This window comes from Manis javanica, chromosome 2 (genome assembly GCF_040802235.1).
Source record: "Manis javanica isolate MJ-LG chromosome 2, MJ_LKY, whole genome shotgun sequence".
NCBI classification, from domain to species: Eukaryota; Metazoa; Chordata; class Mammalia; order Pholidota; family Manidae; genus Manis; species Manis javanica.
Window position 1 is genome coordinate 24,210,404 of NC_133157.1, and position 21,596 is coordinate 24,231,999.

At 46.0% G+C, this 21,596-nt stretch overlaps 2 protein-coding genes across 3 annotated transcripts in view; both read left to right on the top strand.

Moving 5' to 3' along the window:
- The window catches only part of LOC140845505 (uncharacterized), a 47,219-nt gene extending 31,727 nt beyond the window's left edge, over positions 1-15,492 (top strand). Inside the window, exons 2-4 of the mRNA XM_073219750.1 lie at positions 13,505-13,650; positions 13,919-14,128; positions 14,300-15,492. Of these exons, the coding sequence (XP_073075851.1) occupies positions 13,505-13,650; positions 13,919-14,128; positions 14,300-14,977 (1,034 nt within the window). The 3' untranslated portion in view covers positions 14,978-15,492. The remainder of the gene's footprint in view (positions 1-13,504; positions 13,651-13,918; positions 14,129-14,299) is intronic.
- KLF4 (KLF transcription factor 4) lies at positions 15,116-19,805 on the top strand. Of its 2 annotated transcripts, XM_017670174.3 has the most exons (5): positions 15,125-15,607; positions 15,713-15,833; positions 16,509-17,496; positions 17,596-17,760; positions 18,730-19,805. In XM_017670174.3, the coding sequence occupies exons 1-5, from the start codon at positions 15,603-15,605 to the stop codon at positions 18,903-18,905; spliced, it is 1,455 nt and encodes a 484-aa protein (XP_017525663.1). In that variant the 5' UTR covers positions 15,125-15,602; the 3' UTR covers positions 18,906-19,805. The 2 variants fall into 2 exon arrangements, with proteins under 2 accessions (XP_017525662.1, XP_017525663.1); XM_017670173.3 differs by having other exon boundaries at positions 15,116-15,607; positions 16,509-17,760.
- The last annotated feature ends 1,791 nt before the right edge of the window (positions 19,806-21,596 follow it).

The following is a 21,596-nucleotide window of genomic DNA, read 5'->3' on the forward strand; positions in this document are numbered from 1 at the left end:
TGCCCTTCCGCTGTAGGCCCTCCTCTGCCTATTGACCCCTATTCCTCCAAGCCCAGTCCAGAGTTTTCCCCTTTGTGAAGGCTTTCTCCGTTGCTCAACTTGCAAATAAATCGCACAGTCCTCTGGGTCCTGCTCTGCCTCCCTTGCAGCCCTCACTAGCCCTTTATTCCATTCCGCTTTGTGTTCAGTGGGGTGCTGAGCCAGGTCAGCCAAGCCCCCACCCATGTCTGTTTCAGTGTTAAGCCCTTGACTTTAATTAAAACCTTTCACAAGAAGTGGCAGGTTTCACAATTGGCATTTGTGCTAAAGCTGTTGCCAAAAACATTAATTATCGTGTCCATCAATATCCCTATGTGGGTTCCAGGTGAGAAGAGGACTTTGAGGCTTGAGGCCCCCAAATAACAAAGGGCTTCTTCCTCCGTAATAATAATCAGAGCAATGGAACTTAGCTTGTTCCCTTTTTGTCTTGGCTGCCAGGAAGCCAAGAAGCAGATCTGATGTTCAGTCATAGCACTGTATTGCACGCTAGCTTCCTTTTTTTTTCAATGGGCTCGGCTTTCTATTTCTACATTATTAAGTTGCAGAGGAAAAGAAAACATGTTGTTCACGGTGAGTCACTTCAAAGTCTTTGTAGAGTGGCAAAGTAAAAAGTAAAAATAAGTTATTCATGGTGGTTTCATCTGTAGAACAGATCGAGTATTTAGGAGTAATAGGAAAAGGTTTTGCTTTTAATCTTAGATTTTTCATAAATGACTTGAATCTTTTACCTTGTACATGCATTAGCTAATACAAAATCAATTCATTTTTAAGCTTAAAAATTAAACTTAATTGTCAATTAAGCATAATTATTTAAAAACACAATTGTTTACATGTCTGACTCCCCCAGAATACAGCTATATGAATGTCATTCATATACTTCTGTGAATCTCCCTTCATATAGCCAAGCACTTTGTATATAACTAGTATTAGCACATATTAAATGGATGAGGAACAAAGTTCACCCAAATGAATTTAGAAGCCAAAGAGAGAGCCCCAGGCCCTGGACCTCTAGACAATCCTGAGGTCAAAGCCCGCTCCGGCTGGCCTCTCAGCCCTGAGACCAGCAGTTACCCAGTTTCTCCATCTGTGAAAAGGATCTTTAACCACTACTGTTTCAGGACTGTTTTGAGGATTAATTCAGATGAGATGTTTAATATTGCAAATCCCTTCTGTTTACTTAGGAGTGTTCATGGGCAGAAAAAAACGCTGCATGTTTTAAACAGACAACTGATCACAGAAGCTGTAGCACTGGGGAAGACAAGAGATTGTGTATGGGCAGACTGTCATTGCATGGCCAGGGCATGCTTTTCAGAAGCACAGAAATGAGAGAATATGAGGTAAAAAAAAAAAGGAGAATCCAAGTCCAAAGGCAGAAGGGTGAAATGGCCCTGACCTGCTAGTCTCAGAAACCAGCAATTTAGGTAGAAGAGACTCTGCTCGGTCACTGAACATACCACCTGAGTAATGGAAGAAATAAGTAATCTTTGGTTTTTAACATCTAAATTGCTCTAGAATTGTGGTAGGATGGTTTTTATCGAAGTGGAATACACGTACCACTGACGGGACACAAGATGACTTTGTATGGCACATGTAGAAACACTTATTTTAATCGTTATACAATTATTGTATTCTGTTACAAAACATTGAGCCAGCACATCCAAATTGTTATATTGCAAATAGCTTTATTAAATATGTTTTCAAGTTTTAAAAATATTTTTAGAATGAGTGGACTTAAAGAAAAACATTAACCGTATTAGGATTGGTAGAATACATCCATACTTAAAAGTTTACCATAGTTCTGGAACCACTGGAAATGTGAAAAACACAGCTCTGATACGTGGGTCTTAAGCAACTTTTTGATTTAAGGTAAGTCATAACCCTGGCCCTTCAATTTTTGTCCCCAAATGACTTTTCCAAAGATAACCAATCTCACCTACGCACTCTACTCTGGCCCCACGGGATGCCATACCAGCCCACCTACACAGCCTACACTCTCCCACGTCCATACTTTGTTCTGCCTCAGCATCCCTTCTCTTCCCTCCCTGCCAGGCACACCTCAAGAGGAATCGATCCTTTCCTCTCTGGGCTCCCATGCAGCCTTGTGCACCCTGCTTGTTATTTACGACACTTGGTGCCTGGTATTATAATTTCTTTCAGAGGTGTGTCCCCTAGGCAATGTCTTGGTCATCTCTGTGCCCTGAGTCCCCAGCCTGGGGCATTAAATGACTTTAAAAAATTAAGTAATTTAAAAATACCATTGAGGCATGTGAGTCTAGAAATGTAAGGGCATAAATACTTGTCTTAATCATTTATTGGGGAACATATCCTTGCACACTCCGATTAGGCCAGCTCTCCCTAATACAAGCTTTCCTACATCGTTTATCCTCTCTCATAGCAGTTTCTGCAGTTTGCAGTTACTTGTGTGATTATTTGATCAAATGTCTTTCTCCTGGCAACAGACTGTCAGCTTACTGTGGACACACACACAGTTATCTTTGCTTGCCAATGATGTTCCCAGTCCCTTGCTCTGAGCCAGACACACAGCTGGTGCTCTCTAAGTATCAGCCGTATGAACGAATGAATGGATCTCCCCACACCCCACCCTGCCCCATTGGCCTTCTAGCACTTACATTGTTGTATATCCATTGAGTGGGCAGATGGTTGACACAGAGACCAGGGTAAACTCTCCTGTTTGTTTTGCAGGCAGATTACAGCCGCAGTGCGAAGCTTGCCAACTAGAAAGGGAGAAATTCAAAATGGTAAAGGGAGCCGTCTCACTCACAGGGCTCGCTGAGGGCTTGACAAACAACAGAGAGCCAAAATAAATTTTTAAAAAGTATACTCCAGCAGAAGTATTGACCGTGTCCTTTCAAGAATTTTCCCAGCCATCAAGAAGAAAAACGTTAAGGGCTGAAACTGTAAGAGGAGTAAGGCAACCAGGGAGTACATTACCTATGCTGACAGCTTCTCAGAACTGGGAGAACACGGAGACCACGAAAAGAACAAGAAGAAAGCAGCAGCGGTACATTAAAATGAAGGCAAAGCCACTCTCTGACCTGCTTTAAAGCCAACAATAGATGTTTTAAAGGATCAAAGCTACTTTACAAGGCAGTTCTCAGCAGAGATGTAGGGAGAGTGAAGAAGACAAAATGTCTCAGGCCTGAGAGCTGATGGCTTCACTGCTTCTTTCACTGCTTATGTTGTGAATATCTAAGCTGAGGGCATCCAAAGTCAAAAACAGACCCAATCATCCAGGTCAATCCTGCTACCTGGGAGCCTCAAGGGCCTTGCTCGATGCCCTCCTTCCTATCACAGGGGAAGAGTTCCCCACACAGAGCAAATGACTGGCCCAGGCTCCTGCGTGCACAGCACCCAAGCGCAGACTGGAGGCCAGGCCTTCCAGCTGCATGGTCAGGCCTCATACCCTGGCCCACCCTGCACTGCGGCTACACAAGACTAAACATCAAGCCACCGCCTCCCCTCAACAAGCGAGCCAGCACAGCCCCGTGGCTGCAAGCTTTGCTTTCAGGACAGCGGCTTTTAGTTTATCTACAATCTAGTCTCTCTTAGTGCTTTTTCTGTCCCTCAGGCATTTCTGAGGCATCTGTAAATGGTGCCAACTTGGAAAACAAGCAGTAAGTCACTTCAAACCATGTTTTCTTAAAAAACTACTGGTTTCAGGCAACCTACACTGATTATGTCCCAGTGGTCTTGAATATCAGACGAGAGTATTTTGACTGGCCCTGAGCAAGCTTGAGGGCAGGAATTACCCTTCACTGATCTGAGGGGCCCCAATGACAAGGCTAGCCTCTGGCGTATGGTAGGACAGCAAAAGGGGACAAAAAATGGACTGAGTCTGAAATTGAAGCCAGAAAGCACTGAGTCAGAAGTTAGAATCCTTGGCCAGAAGCTTACGAAGGTGCCTAACCTCTGTGGGCTTCGATATTCTCATCTATAAAATAACATAAATACAGCCACCTCATAGCATGGCTGCAAGGACAGAATGAGATAATGTACATAGAGCACCAAGCAAAGGAGATGCTCCATCAATCATCCCCCTATAATGACCACGTCCTTCATTAATATTGATACAAGGAAAGAATGAAGTAAGTCCAATGTTAAATCAGTTCTTTTCTAGGAGACAAGCCTGAGATCAAGGGAACAACAATGTGAGAAGCCAGCCTGTGAGTGGCCAAACTTTCCTCGGCTATTTAATGGTCAGAGCTTACGGCCCTGTTTTACAGCTGGCCCTGCCTCATCCTGACTTCTGCTTCATCTCCCAGTGAAGTCATAACGCTGGGCTCACTGTCTATTGACACAGAGAGCCTGTGAGTCACAAATTCAACAGGATGACTTTGCTGCAGTGTGATTGACTGGAAAATGTTCCCTCATCTGAAAATTTTTTTTCAAGCAAATGGACATGCTTATTTTTGCAACAGCATGGAGTGCAGGCTCTTTGTTTATTTGACGTTGGTTTCTACGACATTCCAGGTGCCCAAGGGAGGGCTCACAACATTCAGATTTGCCTTATGAAGTGACATGTATTTTTCCCCCTCCCTCTCCTTTTCCCTTTCTGCCGACTGTTATATCTAAAGCAAACAGTCCCAGCACAATAGTTAGATTGCACTTCAATTTGGTGTTTACTTGACATTTACACACTGGCCATGCTGGACAGCTCAGTCATTCCAGAACAGGGGCTCGGCCAGCAAGCAGTGCGCTCGCCTTGCGCTCAACACTGAACAACATACAATCCTAAACGACTAGATGGTGTTTTGAGAAGTTGGCTTATGCTGCTAGATTTTTCTCTTAAGCCTGAGTTAGTGTATGCTGTGGGGAGGAAGTATCAGAATGTCTTCAGTCTTCCCAGGAAACCACACCTTTATCCAGAGTGGATAAGGGAGGGCAGATGGGTCTTGCTGATCCCATTTTCCTCCCTTTAAATCCAATTCTCACACTGCCATAGTTTCACTCTAAAACAAATCTAATCTAGTCCCCAGGGCTAAATCTTCTCAGGGTTGGGCACAGATTACTAATTTGATTAACTCAATCTCCAGTTCATCCTTTTCCTCTTTTGTTAAGGAATTAGTAATACCTACCTCACAGGATTATTGTAGGCACAATATATGCAAAGTACCTGAGGCAGGTTTAGGCTCTTAGAAGGTACTCTGAAAATGGCGGTTCTCATCCCCACCGGAGGCCCATGCATCTGGCTTCCGAAAGGGCTTGGGGAAGCGCAGGTTATAGGGGTTCCGCGTAGTTTGATGCAAGGAAGGCTTGGAATTGGCCAGGAGTCAGCACACGTGCTCTGTAGTCCTAGCTCTGCCAGTGTGCAGCACGGGCAAACCACCTCTGTGCCGTAGGCCTCTATTTCCATATGTGCAAAGTGAAAGCCTCTTTTTACATTATAACATTATATCATTTCCACATCTTCCAAGTCTGGGGGAAGTGCAAACTAACTGCCATAAAAGGCTGACTAGCCCAAAAGGTGATGGATGTAGATGCCTGTATTTAAAAGGAGTAGCAAACAGACAAGATCATAGTACTTAATGCTGCACAGAAAATTGATACCTTGAGATCTTGTTGACAGTAATATATATTTTTTGAGGAAAAATCTGATAATGGTTGATATTAACCTTGTGAAACAATGTCTATACATTGAGCCTAAAGAAATAAGCAAATATGTCTATAAGGGTGCACATGGGAATTTTATAGTAATGAAAAACTGGAAAGAATCAAAATGTCTATCAAAAAGGGATTGATTTAATACCAATATTAGGGAAACTATATGTTTATTAATATAAGGTGTATCTATGTATTAACATGAATAGAAATCCATGGTACATTTCTAAGTGAAAATAAAGCAAATTTACAGAGATGTGAGCAAATGACAGTCCATGTTCAAAACAGGAATTTTATTATTTTTTATATGCATAAAAATTCTGAACATTTATATACTAAACTTTTATTCATACCTATCTGGATAGGTATGCTATGGATTTTTTAAAATTGAAACACATTTATTGATTAATGTTTTTAAATAAGCAAGCATTAACTTTTTAAATGAGAAAAAAATTTAACGTCAAGAAGTAAAATAATAAAAGATTTTATATGGTGTATTAAACAAATGTTTTCCAATGCTCCTTCTGAAACCTGATTCAAGTGATAGTAAAGGTATTAAAAGGATAAAACCAATCAAGATAAAGAGAGTGGGAGACAAGAAGTAGATGGACAAATGGCCACAAACTGAAATCAGAGAAAGTAGAAAATAAAGCAGACTTATTTCAAGGTGCAGGATCCTTGGAAAGCTTGGGAAGTGGAGACACCCAGTACTTAGAAAGTAAGGTGCATAGGAGGATGAAAATAGGATTATTGCTTGAAAGCCTATATAAGCAGCAGTCAGGAAATCCACCTACCTACCCACCCATCCATCCACCCATCCACCCATCCACCCATCCACCCATCCATCCACCCATCCATCCATCCATCCATCCACCCACCCACCCACCCACCCATCTATCCACCCCTCCACCCACCCATCCATTCTTAGGCCTTAAGATTCATCCCCAGCCCTGTGAAGCTGGGTGACTGCTCTCCTCCCATTTGAGCAGATTAGAGGTTTGCGCTCTGCTCTGGAGAACTTGATCTAAGAACTCTGGACTCAGGAAAGCCTGGCATGGCTGATACACGAGCAAACAAGGATTGACTCAAGGGCAGGCTACATACGGAATCATGATGCCATAGGCCGCCTTCCCTGTGTGGGCTCCAGGAACACCGATTGCCTCACAGCCACACCTGACCTGACACTCTATACTGTACTTTTATTTTATTTTATTTTGTTTTTTAATTTTTTATTAAGATATTATTAATATACAGTCTTTTGAAGGTTTCACATGAGAAAACAATGTGGTTACTACTTTTACCCATATTATCAAGTCCCCACCCATACCCCAATGCAGTCACTGTCCATCAATGCAGCAAGATGCCACAGATCCACTATGTCCCTTCTTTGTGCTACACTGTTCTTCCAGTGATCCCCCATACCATGTGTACTAAACATAATACCCCTCAATCCCCTTCTCTCTCCCTCCCCACCCACCCTACCACACCCCTCCCTTTTGGTAACCACTAGTCACTTCTTGGAGTCTGTGAGTCTGCTGCCATTTTGTTCCTTCAGTTTTGCTTCATTGTTATACTCCACAGATGAGAGAAATCATTTGGGATTCGTCTTTCTCCACCTGGCTTATTTCACTGAGCATAATGTCCTCCAGCTCCATCCATGTTGTTGCAAAGGGTAGGATTTGTTTCTTTCTTGTGGCTGAATAGTATTCCATTGTGTATAGGTACCACCTCTTCTTTATCCATTCATCTACTGACTGACACTTAGGTTGCTTCCATATCTTGGCTATTGTAAAAAGTGCTGCCATAAACATAGGGCTGCATATGTCTTTCTGAGTCTGAGAAGTTGTATTCTTTGGGTAAATTCCAAGGAGTGGGAATCCTGGGTCAAATGGTATTTCTATTTTTAGTTTTTTGAGGAACCTCAATATTGCTTTCCACAATGGTTGAACTAGCTTACATTCCCACCAGCAGTGCAGGAGGGTTCCCCCTTCTCCTCATCTTCACCAGCATTTGTTGTTCTTAGTCTTTTCGATGCTGGCCATCCTTACTGGTGTGAGGTGATATCTCTATACTGTACTTTTAAAAACTGTGAAAGGGGTTTACTTATTAAACAAACACCAGTTGAGTACCTATTATGTGTCAGCAAACTGCATCACTGCAAGGCTGCCTGGGTCCTTGACCCTGAAACCCCCAATCTTGTCACCAACGGCAGTGCCAACCTCAGAGAGGTGGTGTGGAGATAAAATGACTTGCTGCATAGAAAGCACTTAGCACCATATTTGGTGCCCAGTCTGAGAGCTGTGTTGTTAATATTAGTTGAACATCCTGCTCCCTCTGATTCCTGGAGAGAGAACAGAGCAAATTCTTCCAATACTCCCCCAGGAAAGACAAGGTTAGATCTTTGCTAACATTGTGGACTGGTATATAATTCTCCAGTGGTGAACTTGACTTTGAAACTCTCCTCTGTCCAACCTAACTCTTGACTGGCTTATGAAGAGTCAAGGTCATTATCTTTCTAGACCTGACACAGCCAAAAAAGGCCTTTGCAAGGCATGGTGTGAATCCAGGAAGTGTGATCCCCACATTAATTTAAACCTGGCCCACTTAAAACAATGTCTTTCTGAGGTTTTAGCCTGGGTCCTTAGTTGTTGCATCTGCAGTGATGTTGGGATAGTTGAAGGGGAAATACTATGAAAAAATACTTTATTCTTCAAATCAAGATACTGCATCACCTCCCAAGGTTGTGTACTGCAGAACTGATTTCAAGCTTACCAAACTGGGGTAACTGGCAGGTTTCATTACTAGGGGGTAGAAATGAACAGTAACGGTAGCTCTCACAGCCATTTGATCTGTACACAGCTTTGGGGAGTAGGTTCATTCACAGATCCATTTTACAGACAAGGAAAGTAAAGTGCAGCTAGACAACATAACTTGCCCAAGCTAGTAAGAGACAGCAGAGGGCCTGGAATCCACATTCCTGAGTGGTAAACCCAGCCATCTCCCCCAGAGTCACTATGCTACTGTCAATCCCAAACCATTCCTTTATCTTCCATAACCCAATGAATTCTGCCAAGACCCTTTGCTGAATTATAACAAGAGGGCACAAAGAATTAAACTCAGATAATGATACTTTAATTTGCACTCAGATAGCCCAAAGACAGTGTCTTGTCTTTAAAGAAGCCCAAATGAGTTGCTATTTTATCAGAAAATCGAGTTTGCTAAATGAAACACAGAGCTTTGGAATTCAGCAGTTCAGCATTTGCCATCAACACTTCGCTCTGTTTGTTGGGAAAATGCAGCAACCAGAAAAATGCTAGTAACTGACAACCTGGACTGTGTGCAGTCTGAACAGATTACCTTCTTGAATCTCTATTAAAATGCTGGGAATTCCTGTAAGATTAGGTAACTATTCGAGGGCCTCCTTTTTCAAGAAGCTTCTGACCATCCCATGATATAGGAAGTGCATGTGTCTAGATTGAGTTATCGACTTTAAAAAATGTGTCAAGCACCATATAAGATATTTGCTGCCAGAAATTATTTTGACTTTTTATTTTTTTCCATTGGCACTGGCCATCCACCTAGCACTCTCCCCACCAGCCAGTACATTAAAATTAATCAACAAACACAATGTTTGTGGAAAAAAGGCAACCACAGGGCAATCAAATAGATTGTCGTTATTATTATTTTTTAAAATCATTTCCTTGGCTCAAAGTACTTAATGTCAAATTGGCAAAAATAACATATCCTTTTGTCAGGCCCACCAACTGAGTAGAAAAATTAAACACAGAACTGTTTATTTCTTGTTTGCCTTTCTCAGGGTGTGAAGCACTCATTTTTTTTTTTACCGTCAAAATCCCTACACTTGCCATAATGCAAAAATTTTACCTCCATTTTGATTTAAACCAGGAAATTTTGTTTTCCTCAGAAGGGTGACATTGTCTTAGTCTAAGAATATGAAGTACTGAGGCTTTTCAATTAAGGAAATAGAATCTTTGAGCATAAAAATATCTTAGTTCTCCTTCAATGCTAATACTCCCTCAGATAAAGTTTACCAGGCCAAGAAAATTTGGTGGACCAAGTCAAGGAGAAAATTCCAGCCATAGGTTTTCTCTGATCTCCATTCTTTGCTAGTTCATTTACTTTTAAATGCTGTATTTACTTTCAAATGCATATAGTATCAGAGGATTCTTCTTGTGGCCTTAAAAACAAACATACTAGATACAGATGGTAAGTGCTGGATCCTAATTTCTTTGGTAAGAGAAGTATTAGTACTATCTTCCTCTTAAAAGATATTACTCTGTCCTTAGACATTTAAAAAGAAACAACTTAAAAAGAGGGGTTTTTTGGTTTTGTTTTTGTGTTTCTATTTTTTATCTTCTTAACATCTCAGAACAAGCTGAGGACACTGAGAAGACCGATTTAACATAATGCTGTTGGAACAGTTCCAAGTCTTTAAGATAACCCCATTAAGTTTGGGATTTCTTTTTAAATAGCTTAAAGACTGTGTAGGGCCTAAATCTTGTGGGCTAAGAATGTAACGTAAGTGATCAAATCTAAAGTTTCATGAAAAAGATTTTAATTAAGTTTCTGAGATTTGATTTTTAAATGTCTGTGATTCACTATCTGCTCTAAAAACTTCAATACCTAACATTCGGGTTTTGAAAGGCAGTGGATTTGGCTACGGAAAAGAGGTGACTCTCCATTTGGTTTGGGTTTGGCTTTTGGTTTTTCTTGTTTGTGTTTTCTAGTTTGTCTTATTACAGTGCCTTGGCGAGGGCTGTTCTCCTTCTGTCCAACTGTTTTGAGAGGACCGTTATGAAGGACGTTATTTTCTGTCTCCTTCCCAAAACTTTTCAAAGAAAGAAAAGAAACAGGGGGAGACAGAGAAGGGGTTGGAGAACAGAGCGCCAGGCCAGTGAACTCTCAAGGAGAGGAATGTTACTGACAAGGAACGGGCTCCCCGCGAACCCTTTCACCAAGGCAGTTTTGCTCCCTCCCTTTCCTCTGCAATGAATACTGGTTCACTGGGCATTTGTCCTAAAGATGCCAGAGAGGAACAGAGCCACAAACACGTAACCAGATAACGGCAGTCCACGGGGTAAGTGGCAAGGCAGAGTCACCACACAGTTTTATTAGAGCTCGATGGGGCCTAACGGCCAAGGGACAAGAGGGGCACTGGAGCTTGAAGACAATGAGGGCTGCAAGAGGAGAAAAGGCATTTCAGAGTAAAAACAGCTAATGAAAATACACATTGGGTATTAGGAGACTGGAGAGAACATGCAGTTAAAGTTTAGGGAGGGTGAGGTCAGTCTCCAGAAATGATCCTATAAAGTTTGTTGAGGCCAGAGTAGGGAGAGGATGGTACATCAGCCTAAGGAGTTCGGTCTTGATCGTCTAGGCAAAGGGGAGCTTTGGGGGGGGTGGGGAGTTGGGGGATGGCAGTGAATAGAAGCAGAACAGTGGTGATTTGTGAACAAAATGGATTAGATCTAGCAGGGAAATTCCAGCAGGACTGTGGGGGAGGCTGAGGAGGACAACAGTCTGGAAGCTACAGCAATCATTAAAAGCTATAAACAAGGGCTTGAACCAAGGCAACCTGGCGACTCAGTAGCAGGAAAAAGATTATGGTGATATTTAGGAATGAACATGGTTAAACTCTATGGATGCCCGGATGCCCAGGCCAAACAAAATGAAGGAAGAGTTGGAGGGGAATCTAGGTTTCTAGCTTGGAAGGCTGGTGAAGAGTGATGAAATAACATAAGGAGAAACATGATAAGAATCTGGGTGGATTGAAGTTCTTGACAAGAAAGGGGATTAATGAACCTGCAGTTGAGAGATGAAAGAAAGGACCAGCTTCCTGCTAATGTACTGTTTAAAGAAGAGTACATTATTCATTCATTCAACAAACACGGAGCATTGCCAAGTGCTAGGCAGGCACTGTACTAGGACTTGAGGATATGGCAGTGAACAAGACAGTAGCTCCTGTCTTCATGAAGCTTCCAGTGCCATGGAGAACACTGGCGATAACAATACCTATCATGCAGTGAGCATCAAGTCCTGTGCTAACCACTTTACTTGGATGATCCCACTTATATTCCTCATCACTTTAAGTACATACTACTAAGATTCCTATTTTATAGGAGAAGAAACAGGCAAAGTGAAAGTCAAGTAACTTCCCTAGCTAGAACACAGACCCAGGAAATGTATTGCCCAAGCCCACTTTCTTAACCTCTCCACAAGACCAAGGTGAAAGAGACACCAGCATTTACAAGGAGAGGGGAGGAGATGGGAGCTGGAGGCTGAGAAAAGCTTTGCTACCCTGTGAGAGTTGCAAGCCCCTCTCAGTTACCACAAGGGATTTCATTTCAAAGCAGTTTGGATTCTCAAATCATCTCTTGCCTTCACTTTCTCAAAACACAGCTTGCCCTGAGACCTGGGGCAGTTAGGCACAGACACCCACGCCAGGGTGCAGCAGGCTCCCTGGGGTGTTGTGCCCAGATCCAGTACCTGCTTCGGGCTGCAGTCCTTCACTTGAAACATTTATGCAGCCTCTTCAGTCTGTCACACCCCTCCACGGATCCACATTAATCCCCTAGCACTAATGGTTTCCACCACATCTTCTGCCAACTAACGCAGTTTGTACTGGAAAAAAAAAATCTATTTTATAACTCTAAGGACATTAATAATTAACTTTCATACCACAAAACTTGTAATATCAGTTTGCTGAAATAAAGTCACCAGTATGTAATTCTTCTTTAAAGGGTGTCTTCTATTATTATTATTTTAGAGTGCAATTTAGTCATCAAAGGTTTACTCAGCCTCATGTTTATAAATTATATAGGGCAGGGATTTAACTCTTCTGGACCTACCTGTTCTGAAGAGAGGGAGGGTCATACCCTTTTGTCACACCAGGCACCTGCCTTGAAAGGAGATGATCTGTGAACTTGAAGTTCCTTACCTCTTTTAGAAATCTGGAGCAAATACAGAGATTTCCCTTTATGATGCAATCAGAAGAATAACCAGATAGTTGCCTGCCACGAAGAGGCACTGGCTTTCCTCCTCCAGAAGGCTGTTTGGAAACTACAAGTTCATCTTTTTAGTTGAATTTCAGAATCTTGTCTTGATTATGTGACATTATGATGGTGGCTTTAATTCATCGGTGTAATATTGTCTTTTCATTATGGTGGTTACTTTTGTTGCAGGGGAAAGCTCCTAGGACAAAACAAAAAATCTTATATACTGGCTACCTAAGTTGGAAATTCTAAGTCCTGACTTACACATACTTAAATCCCCAAGAGAAGGGCTGCGGACCAAAACTCATCCAAGTTCGTTGGGGTTGGGAAACCTAGCCTTGTCCTTGATTGAGAAGTGAATAACTTTGCCATGTAATCCTCAAGTCTTAGTATCCCAATACATTTCTGCCATCACAATGAAAGGAGGGGGTTCAGGAGGTAGAAGGTGTTTTCCTTTTTTGGCTCCTCCTTTTGAAAAAGGCAGTATTTTCAGAGTTAAAGTAACTGGCCTGCTCCGATGGAGTGGGATTGAATCCCTCTAGGCCCGGAGACGGGGGGTCCGAGTTTCCCTTCCAAAGGATTCCCCCGCCCACCGCAGGCCCTCAGAGCCATTGGCCAACGCTGAGCTAGAGGACAGAAGTCATCTTCAAGAGCGTCCAACTCTCTGTACCGAGAGAGGGTTTCCTGGCCTTGGCAGGGAGGCCCAGTGGATTCACTGGGACGAGATGCATTCCAAGAATGCTTCTGTGGTAGGCAAGGAGTGGAGAAACCAGGGAGAACAAATATTCTGAAGAAACCTAATAGGTAGCAGAATCGCGGACTCAAACAAACAGGTGACAACGACTTAAAGTACGAGGCAACTAGCGCTCAATGGGTGAGAAGGCACACTCGGCCCAGTGCTGGGGCTTCGACCCTTTTCCCAGTCCTCCTCCTCGCGTTTCCTGGGTTGACAGCCGGCCGGGATCGACAGCATTCACTGGTGAGGGGACTCGGTGGAGAGCGCGGGCGGCGCCCGGCTGTGCGCGCCTGAATCCAAACTAAACACCTCGCGAGCCTACGTTTTAGCAAGCGATACCGAACACCACATTCACGTTTTTAAAAAAAAGGCACTGTTTGCAGAGAAGAGGGCAAAAACATTTCCCGGCTGGAAAATTACTGATCAAACTAAGGGGAGAGTGGGGGAGGGGTGGCGAATTTATAAGACTTAAATAACGATCGCCGTTTCCTCTTCTTTTCCCGGTGCGCAGGGACAGCTGCCGCGAGCTCGTTGTGCCCTTTTCGGGAACCGGGGTCCCACTGCATCACTCCACTTCCTGGCACGGGGCCACTTTCCAGCTAAGTCCCTTCTGTGGGCTTGGCAGCTCGGCGCCTGGGCCAGAGGAGCGGGTTGCCGTTTGACCTTCACCTGGCCGTTTCACCTCTTTGTGACTCAGTCCTCTCATCCACGAAGTGGAAGAGTGCGTGGCTTATACAGCGCTTTCAGACTCCCCTGTTAAGGGTGTCCCCGCGCCTCACAGCCCCTCTGCCCTCCCCCACCGCACGGACTACTCTTGAGCCCTTTTCCTCCATTCCTCGCGCCCTTAAACAGCAAAACCGTATCTCCGTTTCCCTTTCTGCGCCCTTTCCAGGCGGGGAACACCCCTCCGGGCTTCTCATGCTCCCAGAACTCGCCACACAGCGCTGGGCACCCGCTTCCTCTCGACCCCCCAGGCACACGCGGCAGAAGGGCCCGCGAAGAACCGTCCGAGGCCGAGGCACGCGCCCGCACTAGCGCTCCGGGACCAGCGCCGGGCTCCTGCGTGCGCAAGGGAGGAACCGAGGGCTGGGTGAGTCACGCGGGTAATCGCGCTCTCCTCCAGCGCGCAGAGAGCCGCAAGCGCGTACGCGAGCGGGGTTGCGGGCGCGTTACAGACCCCTCGGCCCCTACCAGCCTTCTCAGCCTCGGGCTTCGAACCCACAAAGCGGACCGTAGCGACGCGGACTGCCCTAGTCGCGCGAAGACCAGACCGTGCCCCAGACCCAGCGCCCCGCGCCGGGGCCGCCGCAGCCACCGCCGCCGGCGTCAGCGCGGCTCCGACCAGCCAGCTGCCTGGCTGGCGTCACGGCTGGGCCGGGCCCCGCCCGCGCCCCTCCCTCTCCCCCGCCCCCACGTGCGCCGAGTTTGTTTATTTAGCTACCATGGCAACCTGCGGGGGGGCCGCCGGAGGGAGGAGAGAAGAAAGGGAGGGGGTGGGGCCTGGCTGCGGGCCCCGGCGTACAGCGGGCTGGAGGCGGGGGAAGCTGGTGAGCGAGAAGTTATAAGTTAGGAGGAGAGCGGCGGCCGCCGGCAGTTCCCCGGCCCGAAAGAGCGAGCGCGTCTGCGGGCGCGCGGGGAGCAGAGGCGGTGGCGGGCGGCGGCGGCGGCACCGGGAGCCGCCAAGTGCCCCTCCCCGCCCCTCCGGCCCCCCACCCACCCACTCGCCCGCCCGCGGCCAGCGCCCATGGCCGCGCGCGCCCCGCGCAGCCCCACGGACTCCGCTCTCCGCGCCGCCGCCCAGTCCGCAGATCCGCGCCACCGCAGCCAGTCTCACCTGGTGGCGCCGCCCGCCCGCCACCCGACCACAGCCCCAGCGCCCACGGCGACAGCTCCGGCGGCCGCGACAGTGGTGGAGGAAGCTGCTGAGTCGAAGAGAGCGCAGCCCAGCCATCGGACCTACTTACTCGCCTTGTTGATTGTCTTTTTTTAAGAGTTTACAACTTTTCTAAAAACTTTTGTATACAAAGAAACTTTTTTAAAAAAGAAATTTCCCATTTAATCCAAAGGAGGAGGACCTCGGGCAATTTAGTGTTTTTGGTTTTGGCTTCGTTTCTTTTTCTTCCTCTTCGTTGACTTTGGGGTTCGAGTGCCCCCACTGCTTTGGACTCCCGAGGACCTTCTGGGCCCCCACATTAATGAGGTAGGTCCTGCGCGGGCGCAGGGAGGTCTGGTGGGACGAGCTGGAGCGGCGGTCGAGAGTGGCCCCCTGATTCCTGCCTCTTTATGCGCCCCACCCGGCCTGCAGGCAGCCACCTGGCGAATCTGACATGGCTGTCAGCGACGCACTGCTCCCGTCCTTCTCCACGTTCGCGTCTGGCCCGGCGGGAAGGGAGAAGACACTGCGTCCAGCAGGTGCCCCAAATAACGTGAGTGTTGTTGCTCTGGGTGGTGGGGAGCGTTCGGTGGGCTTCTGTGGGTTGGATGGCGACGGGCGGAGCCCTGGGGTCACCGAGAACCACCGGGTGAAGGGAAGGAGTGACTCCCGCGCGAGCTCCGCAGCCTTCCTAGGATGGCCCCCCGCGCCCATGTCTCAGCTGTACGTGCGTGTGACCGGGCGCTGCAGAGCCGCCGGGGGCGCACACCCGGTCCGCACACGTCTCCTAGAGCGCAGGCTGCAGAGTAGGCGCGCGGGCCACCGGGCGGGAGGTGTCTGTGTCCCCAGACACTGGCTGGGCCCGAGGGAGCTTGGCGCGTAGGCGTCTGCTTGTCGAGGACGCACTGGGAGAGCCTCGGTGTCCCAATCCTGGGGGCGGCGGGAGCGTCCGCGGGATCTGGTGAGGGAAGGACCCGGGCTGGCGAGCGCAGCGCTAGCTCACACGCAGTCCGGCAAATACAACAACATTCTCCACTTTGACGCACAGCTTCTCCTCGGACCCGGGTGTGGGCCGAGGTCGCAGCGCTGGCACCCGGAGTCCCAGGGCGCTGCCTGCCTGCTTGCCCCGTCCCCGTGCCTGGGCGGTGTAGGCGCGGCGGGCCCGCCAGTGTGTCGGTGGCAGGGGAGGACCAGCATTGATAGTCTCTCCCCTGTTCCGTCCGCGCAGCGCTGGAGGGAGGAGCTCTCGCACATGAAACGACTGCCCCCCGTGCTTGCCGGCCGCCCCTACGACCTGGCGGCGGCGACCGTGGCCACGGACCTGGAGAGTGGCGGAGTCGGAGCGGCTTGTGGCGGCAGCAACGCAGCCCTGATTCCCCGGAGGGAGGCCGAGGAGTTTAACGATCTCCTGGACCTGGACTTCATTCTCTCCAACTCACTGTCCCACCAGGAGTCAGTGGCCGCCACCGTGTCCTCGTCGGCATCAGCCTCATCTTCGTCCTCCCCTTCAAGCAGCGGTCCTGCCAGTGCGCCCTCCACCTGCAGCTTCAGCTACTCGATCCGGGCGGGGGGCGACCCGGGCGTGGCGCCGGGCAGCTCGGGCGGTGGCCTCCTCTACGGCCGGGAGTCTGTGCCCCCGCCCACAGCTCCCTTCAACCTGGCGGACATCAACGACGTGAGCCCTTCGGGCGGATTCGTGGCCGAGCTCCTGCGGCCGGAGTTGGACCCAGTGTACATTCCGCCGCAGCAGCCGCAGCCGCCAGGTGGCGGGCTGATGGGCAAGTTTGTGTTGAAGGCGTCGCTGAGTGCCCCTGGCAGCGAGTACGGCAGCCCGTCGGTCATCAGTGTTAGCAAAGGCAGCCCCGACGGCAGCCACCCCGTGGTGGCGCCCTACAGCGGCGGGCCGCCGCGCATGTGCCCCAAGATCAAGCAAGAGGCGGTCTCCTCGTGCACCGTCGGTCGGCCCCTAGAGGCCCACTTGGGCACTGGACCCCCTCTCAGCAATGGTCACCGGCCACCTGCCCACGACTTCCCCTTGGGGCGGCAGCTCCCCAGCAGGACTACCCCGACCCTGGGTGCAGAGGAACTGCTGAGCAGCAGGGACTGTCATCCTGCCCTGCCACTCCCCCCAGGCTTCCATCCCCACCCTGGGCCCAACTACCCACCTTTCCTGCCCGACCAAATGCAGCCACAGGTCCCACCGCTCCATTACCAAGGTCAGTCCCTGAGATTCATAGTTCAGGTTGGGAAGCCCTGCAAATGCCGGCCTCGCAGGGGGCATGGGATGATGCTGACCCCACCTTCTTCACTTCTAGAGCTCATGCCACCTGGTTCCTGCATGCCGGAAGAGCCCAAACCAAAGAGGGGGAGAAGGTCGTGGCCCCGGAAAAGGACAGCCACTCACACTTGTGATTATGCAGGCTGCGGCAAAACCTATACGAAGAGTTCTCATCTCAAGGCACACCTGCGAACCCACACAGGTAGGAGGACAGGCTGGGGAAAAGGGTGGGGGTGGCATCCAGTCCCAGGGCCCTATGGACACTCCTCAGGGCCTCCCTTGGATGTGGGGTGCAGTCTATCTCCTCCATCTCCTGGATCACAGGAGAGAACAGCTAACTGGCGCCTACTTTTTTGCCCAGGAGCCTTTTGTTTAATGGATGGTATCAGTGCTTAAATGTGCAGTTTTGTCAAATCTTTGAAAGGCAGGGAGATTTCCAGGCCACATGTGGGCCTCTCTTAGCATGAGCAAAGCATTGCCCTTGTCATCAAATTACAGACTTCGCAATGCAAAAGTGTGATGGGTTTTTTAATTGGTTTTTAATTTTCTAGACTTTCCATTGGTTGTTCCTATCCCAGATTCACTCCCTATTTTTAGTTCTAGTCTTAACAGTTAGGTTTTATTTAAATTTCAAGAATTGGGTGCTTATGATGGCTGAGATTCTGATTTAAGATCGTTACTGCAGAGAATTTCCATGTAGGTACATAAGGTCATTTAGGTGGAGCATTCAATTGGATAACAGAAATGTTGGTATTGAAAAAGTAACCCTCTTGCGGCTTTGTAGACCCAGCTGTAGTGGGATAGGATCTTATTGCTTGGTTGGGCCAGGAGAGACAAACTAGCAGACCTAATTCCCAAATCATTTCCACCACTGATATCTAGGCTCAAAAGAAGGGAAACGTTAGCTCTATAGAAGTTTATTTAGTTCAGGTTGTGTTTGATTGTGTTGCTTATCTATCTAATGCCCCCTTAGAAAAAAAAAACAGAATACTTGAGATGCATAACATATTCTTTTTTATGATCTGTAATTGAATATGGCCTTAAAATGGCATAAAGACATTTTTGGCTTCTTTCAGAGTGGGATACTTTAATATTTGGCCTCGAGTTTTTAAAATGGTCAGTTCTTGGTTTTATAGCACTGGCTTCAGCTGCTCTGTTTTCCTCTCAACAGGTGAGAAACCTTACCACTGTGACTGGGACGGCTGTGGGTGGAAATTTGCCCGCTCAGATGAACTGACCAGGCACTACCGCAAACACACGGGGCACCGCCCCTTCCAGTGCCAGAAGTGCGACCGGGCATTTTCCAGGTCGGACCACCTCGCCTTACACATGAAGAGGCACTTTTAAATCCCAAAACGGTGGGTGTGGCCCACACTGCCAGAAGAGAATTCAGTATTTTTTACCTTTCACACCCTCTTCCCGGTGAGGGGAGGAACCCAGCTGGAAAGCACTACAATCACGGTCAAGTTCCCAACAAGTCAGCCTGTGCACGGATAATCAGGAGATGTGAGGAAACTGAAAGACAAATCAAAGAGCCGATGGGGTTCTGTGACTGGATCTTCTTATCATTCCAATTCTCAATCCAACTTGAATATTCCTGGACTTACAAGAATGCCAAGGGAGTGACTGGAAGTTGTGGATATCAGGGTATAAATTAGATCCATGAGTTGGGGGGAGGAAAGACCAGAATTCCCTTGAATTGTGTTTCAATGCAATGTAAGTATAAAGATCACCTTGTATTCTCTGCCTTCTAAAAGCCATTATTATGATATTAGAAGAGGAAGATATTCAGGTACAGAAAACGCGTTTTAATAGCTTAAACGATGGTGCTTGGTGAGTCTTGGTTCTAAAGGTACCAAATGAGGAAGCCAAAGTTCTCAAACTGCTGCATATTTTGACAAGGAAAATCCATTTTTGTCTTCCGATCTACATTTATGACCTAAGTCAGGTAAATATACCTGGTTTACTTTAACATTTTTATGCAGACAGTCTGTTATGCACTGTGGTTTCAGATGTGCAATAATTTGTACAATGGTTTATTCCCAAGTATGCCTTAAGCAGAACAAATGTTTTTTTTTTCTATATAGTTCCCTGCCTTAATAAATATGTAATATAAATTTAAGCAAACGTCTATTTTGTATATTTGTAAACTACAAAGTAAAAAAAATGAACATTTTGTGGAGTTTGTATTTTGCATACTCAAGGTGAGAATTAAGTTTTAAATAAACCTATAATATTTTATCTGAACATTGTTTTTGTTTTGTATATTCTCTGGAAAATTGTGACCAGTTTCAGTTTAAACAGTGGATAGGGCATGTGAAAAGCACACTAAAAGGCCAGATTTTGTCTCTACAGAAATTAAAAGACTTTTAAAGCTCCTTAGTTATTATAATTATAATAATACTATATCAAAGTTGTAGGGCTGAAAGCTATGAGAAGTGGAAATCTTAGAATTACCTGGTTCAGGTTGCTCTTTTCAAAAATATGTTAAGAACATGAGAGCAGTACCTGGTCATGCTTGAATATGAATTTCCATGTAGAAACAGCCCCGTCATTCTTCAATTTCTCAGTTTAATATGAAAGTATTCATAAAATGAGCATACATATTCCAGCTTCACATTTTAAAAGATCCTTATGGTTTCGCTTTAAAATTAAACGAAAATCTGAGGCCTGGCCTTGTACTCAAAATAATTTGACTAACCAAAGAACCTTCCCACAGCAGAGAACCCTAAGAACATAGTTCCACAGTGCCCTCCTGAGGATTAAAGGATTCATTTATTTATGTTTAGTGTGTGTTCAGGATACATCTAGTTATAGTCCTGCTGAAGTCAGAGCCAAACTTTCTAACAGACTGTTTTTAAGACATCTGTCCTCTGAAGAAGGCCTCCCTATTGTTTCAGCAGACTGAAACAAAAATACTAAAAATAATTCAATGTCACGAAACTAAAATTGATGTAAATTTAGATTTTTAAATGGTGTTTCTATAAGCTTGCAGAATATTGCTTTAGTTAAAGCTTAAAACTGCACTGGTACTTTCTCGAGGTGGGTACCCAAAAGTTTGAGACTCATTTGTGGCAACCATAAAATGGGACAAGCATTTATGACACTTGTTGACACATTATATATTTGTAATGGTGATAGGGGTGAATAACATTGTCAAGTGGACAGAAGCTGACTAGGATTTTTTTTAGGCTACTTATTAACTATCCATTGTAGTTTCCAGAGGTGTGTTTACATTTTATAATGGTGCATTTTATAAATCCACCATTTATGTGGGTGCATTTTATAAACGGAATAAAAGACAAATTCATAAGAGGTTCACAGTGGAGCAACACAAAAGTTATTTTCCTTGGCTTTTAAAAGTCCAGCATGACTGGAAAATATGGCATGTGTCTAGCTTAAAAGAAAACAGGTGCATCAATAGGATGGCATTTTATGCGTCCAAGAACATATTCAAAGCATATTTAATGACATGGAAAAATGCCCATGGTATGTTTAGTGGAAAAAGCAGGATATAGGACTATAAATAGTGTGATTCCAAGTGTATACGTTTAAATGTATGTGTGCATGAAAGGAGAGATAAATGTATGTGTGCATGAAAGGAGAGAAGTAACAAGACTGGAAAGAAGCACTAAGATAATACTGGTTTTCTCAGTTTAAATTTTCTGTGGCTTCCAAATGTTCTAAAATAAGTATTTATTTAAAAACGGAGAAACTTTTTAAGAATACAGGTGCAAATATTTAGGCTTTATTTTAAAAGAGCAATTCAGGGTATTAAAACAAGAAGCCTACATTTGGACACATCTTTCTTTGCACTAAATTGTGGCTCCTGTAATTCACCTTTCTCTGCAGAGACTTCTGGCATATGCTTAGTGTACAAAAAGTTTATTGAATGATTAACATTTTCAGATTTGCTAAGTGCCTGAAATAGAAGAATACCATATAATATCAGAAAATTTCAACTTAAATTTTTCTGATGTCATAGAGAAACATCACTTGCATTAGCTTTCTCTAACCTGAAAAAAAAAAGCTTTGATA